The 4,588-nt window shown below is 57.7% G+C and overlaps 1 protein-coding gene across 1 annotated transcript in view; it reads left to right on the top strand.

Annotated features, from left to right (window-relative positions):
• Mpped1 (metallophosphoesterase domain containing 1) overlaps positions 1-3,748 on the top strand; it is a 57,520-nt gene extending 53,772 nt beyond the window's left edge. Inside the window, exons 5-6 of the mRNA XM_010634379.3 lie at positions 57-170; positions 1,688-3,748. Of these exons, the coding sequence (XP_010632681.1) occupies positions 57-170; positions 1,688-1,806 (233 nt within the window). The 3' untranslated portion in view covers positions 1,807-3,748. The remainder of the gene's footprint in view (positions 1-56; positions 171-1,687) is intronic.
• The last annotated feature ends 840 nt before the right edge of the window (positions 3,749-4,588 follow it).

The raw sequence follows: 4,588 nt of genomic DNA, 5'->3' as shown, positions 1-4,588 counted from the left end.
CGCCCTGGGCGCGGCCCTCCCGGCCCATCACCTCGCCCTGCTGTCTTCCTGCGCAGGCTTCCTGGACTGGGTCCCCAAGAAGATGCAGCGGGTGGGCTGCGTGGAGCTGCTCAACACCGTGCAGAGGCGCGTCCAGCCGCGGCTGCATGTCTTCGGCCACATCCACGAAGGTCAGCAGGAGGGGGAGCGGAGGGGACTTCACGGGCGGGGACTCCTAGCTGGCACTGCAGTGGGGTGACTGCCTCCGTCAGCCCCGGCCAGCCCTTTCTTCCCCGAGTCTTTCAGCCGGAAGGGGAAGAGCCCACTTCTGCTGTTTGCCTTGTGACTGTCATACGCGCCATCAGCTGGCCACATCCGGCCTGCCCAGTAACAGGAACATGAATACAAATTCTGCGAGATTTGGGGTGTTGTTTCTGCGAACCCTGCAACTCTGCCTTGCCTCTGGTCTTGGAAGTCTCCGGGAGATGGTTTTCAGAGGAGGGAACCTTTAGAGGGTGACACGGAGTGGGCACGCTGGTGACTTCCTGCAGGGCGGCCTGCCTGAGAGGCCTTCTGTCCCGGGGGCTGGAGCTACCTTGCAGTAGTGGGGATCGTCCTCATCACACTTTGGCGTGGGCAGGGTGGCCAGGCGGGTGAGGGTGACTTCCGCTCTGGACTTCCTGACCTGCCTACCGTGCCTGTCACTGCACACTGGTTTTTGCTGAGGCTTCCTCCCCAGAGCCTGAGGTCACCAGTTCCTCATAGGCCCTTTCTTGTGCTCCTTCTAAACACTTACCCTGCCTGTGTGAGGTCTCTCGGTGGCAGCCCTGCCAGGAGGCCTATGGGCTGCGGAGCTGTGCGGACTGTGGTGGCTTCTCCCAGAGGTATTTCTGGGCCTATAGAATCCACCCGAAGTTGCACCTGTGGGGTGCTGGGCCTCTACATGTGCCTGGTCCCCACACGCCAGGTCATTTCAGACAGCCCGAGGGTCTGTGCAGCGAGTGAGTTCTCAGCCTGACCCTGGAGACCTCACACCCTCCCGGGCGGCAGACAGGCAGTCGGAGCAGAGTCCAAAGGCTTCAGGGCCAGGACTCTGCTCTGGGCTCTGGGCTGGTGATGCTGATGCCGGCCGTCATTCGTGTTGGCCCGACTAGGTATGCGCGGGGCCGTCAGCTCTAAGGCCGTCTGTGACCCAAGCCACACCCTACGTAACTGTAGACCAGAGGGAAGTGTCCCTTCTATTGGAAATGATCTGAGCTGATGGACAAGGAGGTCTGGACAACGAGAGGTAGCGGGAAGAGGGTAGGATGAGGGAAGAGAAGATGCAGCAGTGTCAGTGAGGGGACTGTGTTGGCAAGATGATCGTGGCGATGATGGTGAAGATGGCAGTGCTGACGGTGATGGCGATTGCTTTGGGGCTGGTGGTGAGGGTGGTGCCAGGATGGTGTCGGTGAGGACAACTTGCTGCGCGCTTCCCGTGTGCGTCGGGCCGAGTGCTGCTTCTGGGTGCTGATTTCCGCTGTCGAGCAGCGGGCCTGGCAGCACGCTCATGAGCAGCCCCACTGTGCAGTCCAGGGGCTGAGCTTGAGAGCCGCAGCCGCTTGCCCTGATGTGGCCGCCCCGCTGGGACCCGGTGCCCTCTGGCTGCTTCGGCCGCCGAGACCCCCGCTGCGCAGTCAGGGGCTGATTGCCGTGTGCTTACTTCCAGGCTACGGGGTCATGGCGGATGGGACGACCACCTATGTGAACGCGTCCGCCTGCACTGTGAACTACCAGCCCGTGAATCCGCCCATAGTCATCGACTTGCCCACGCCCCGGAACTCCTGACTGTCTCCCGCTGCCCTGGCGCTGCCCGCCGGCATCAGCTGTGTCGCCTGGCCGAGCGCACGGATCCCCTGCCACGCTCCCCTCTGCGCAGAACAACCTAGACACCCCGCCTGGCCGCGGACACCAGCCCCGCGACGGGTCGAGGCCTGGAATGAAGGAAATCAATCCCCTTTGACCTTCAGCCTCCACCGCCTGCCATCGGGCCGAGTGGCCCCAGTAGGGCGTGCGCTCATTGCTGTTTCTGCCTGCACATCCGTGAGGACCTCACTGAAGGGCTCATGGCCTCTCCCGCTCGGCAATCGCCTGGATGCTCACCCCGCCCGGCTGGACACCGCTTGCTTTGGAAGCTGCTTCTCTCGGACAGGGTCTGGAAATGGTTGCACAAAATGTCTCTGTGTCCCGGGGTGCGAGGCATGGTGAGAGTTTTGCAGCTTGGGCCGGGCAGCCCTTTCTCTCCTGCTGGGCGCCCATGGCTGAGCCCTCTGAGGGAGTCGGGGACATCTCAGGAATTTGGGCCACACCTGGTAGGCCCCACAGAGGTTGGCCTTGCTCTTCCCCTTTTTTTCTTCCTGTAGACATATTTGCTGATGTGACAGTGGCCCGAGCGTCCCAGGCGTTTATTTGCCCAGAGCCTGGATTTGGGCGGTTGGTCCCACGCAATGAGCCCTCTTAGTGCCCAGAGCCCGCTGGAGGGCTGCACGTCATGGTGGATGGTGCCTGGTCCCATGGGGACCACCTGCTCTGCGGACAAGCAGCCGGGAGGGTCTGTGGACCAAGGCTGTGGCGCCACCTGTCACATGCCTGCACCCACGTGCACATACCCTCTAAGTACCGTGGGAAGCACCCGCACCTCTCGTTCCTGTTCCGTGGCAGAGTTCCCCTCCTCGGTGTGACCCTCCTGGAGAACCGGTGACAGGCAGCCCTGGGCTCCTACAGCTACACCCTGGGCAGCTTCCTTTTCAGGGGCTGGGCTCTAGGGGGAAGGAACCAGTGGGGATGTGTGAGTAGGAGGCAGGAGGCAGGGGCAGGACGGGCAAGGGCAGAGTCTGTCTTTATTTAAAATGTTGATATTTTGTCACTTTTACATTCATTTTGATTTTAACATTGCATTAAAATAGTCTTCTATCTGTCCCGATTACTGATGTTTTTGCACCCTCTTTATCTGGGTAGGGAGCAGGGCTTCGCTCCTTGTCCTGGGAAACAGGACATGTGCCCTTCCATGTGCCCTTTAAAATCTCTTTTCATCCTCTGACAGTTGTGTGAGGTTGGTACTGTTGTTCTCATTTTGGAGAGGAGGCAGCGGAGGCCAGAGAAGCATAGTAATTTGCCTGAAGGCACAAAAGGGATGGAGGCAGAATTTGAACCTTGGTCTCTGGCCTCAGAAGAGCCCTTATTCTAGTGTTCTCTTCCCTGCAGAACAGTACATGGTCCAGGACCCTTTATGTCTTGTTTTTGGAGGGTCCTATTCAAAAGCAGCTCTGGTTCCTCGAACTCTAAGGAGTCCTGAACTCTGAGCCCAGCATCCTTGCACCCTGGAGACTGGGATTTACCCCTGACTTGAGTGAGCCAGGTCACACATTCCTGGGAGCCAGGCTGCAGTGCCGTGTTGGCCAGGGATCCGGCTGGGCACCTTCACAAGGTCTCTAAGGCGATACAGATACACTCTGAGTATGGGGTAGAGAAAACACAGGACTCTTCGTGTTGCCTCTGCTCGATTTCTATGCGGACCAAGAACTATAAACTTTAAAGAATAAAATCTTTTTCCTAAGGTATCTTCAGAATATGGTGTATTTTTATGTGGAAAAGAAAAGCTATGAAGGCAGCTGTTACTTTAAGAGAAAATTCATTAAAAGTCCTTGAGGTATGAAAGATGACGGCGTGCTCCTCAATCATTTTGGCATAACTCGATTGTGGCTGTAATTTTTTTTTTTTTTTTGTCAAGCATGTCAGACAATAAAGTCTTTGTAAAAAGAAAGTGCAGTCCGCATGGCGCATCTTCCTGTGGGTGTCCCTGCGTGTCGGGTGTGGTGGAGGAGTCCTGAGTCCTGGCAGAGTCGGAGGCTCAGACCCTCCGTGCAGCCACGATGTCATCCCCGAGCCTGCAGTGACTGTGTGCGGAGAGGCCCCGGGGGTGGTGGCACAGGCAGGCTGTGTCCTGTCCTGTTCAGAGACCTCGACTGCCTGATCTCCCAAATGAATGACGTTGAGATAGCCTTCGCTCGGGTCTGTCCCTGGAAGTGACGAGTTCAACCCAGCCCTGGGAAAACAAAGGGTCCAGGCACTGCCTGAGAAAATCAATGGCAGGCACAGTGACTCCAGGCTGAAAGCTTCCTGAGCTACACAATTTCTGCCATTCATATCCATCTGTCTGTCCCTCCAGCCAACCAGCCATTCAATCACAGCCATAATTCCTTCTGTTTCTCCATCCAACTTTCCATCCATCCATCCATCCACCCTCCACACACTTATCCACTGAGTATCCATCCATTCATCCACCCACCCACCCACCTGCCCTAACAGCAATCCATCCGTGTAACCACCTGCCCACTCAGCCATCCACCTACCCATCTCTCCATGCACCTGTCTATTTATACCATAAACGCGCTCTGCGCAGTGCCCCCAGCCTGGCTGGGACCCAGGAAATGCTAGTGGTGATGGAGAAAGGTTGAGGAGGTACGACTGGCAAGAGCTGGTGTGGGCATAAGGGTGAGGCAGAGGCAGAGGTAACCCGGACATTGGCTGCCAGTCACGGAGGGGAGCGTGGGAACAGAGGGGCTCGAGG

Source organism: Fukomys damarensis, unplaced genomic scaffold (assembly GCF_012274545.1).
Source record: "Fukomys damarensis isolate Sample0158 unplaced genomic scaffold, DMR_v1.0_HiC HiC_scaffold_19, whole genome shotgun sequence".
NCBI lineage: Eukaryota > Metazoa > Chordata > Mammalia > Rodentia > Bathyergidae > Fukomys > Fukomys damarensis.
Note: the sequence above shows the minus strand (reverse complement) of the source record. Positions and strands in the feature narration are given on the sequence as shown.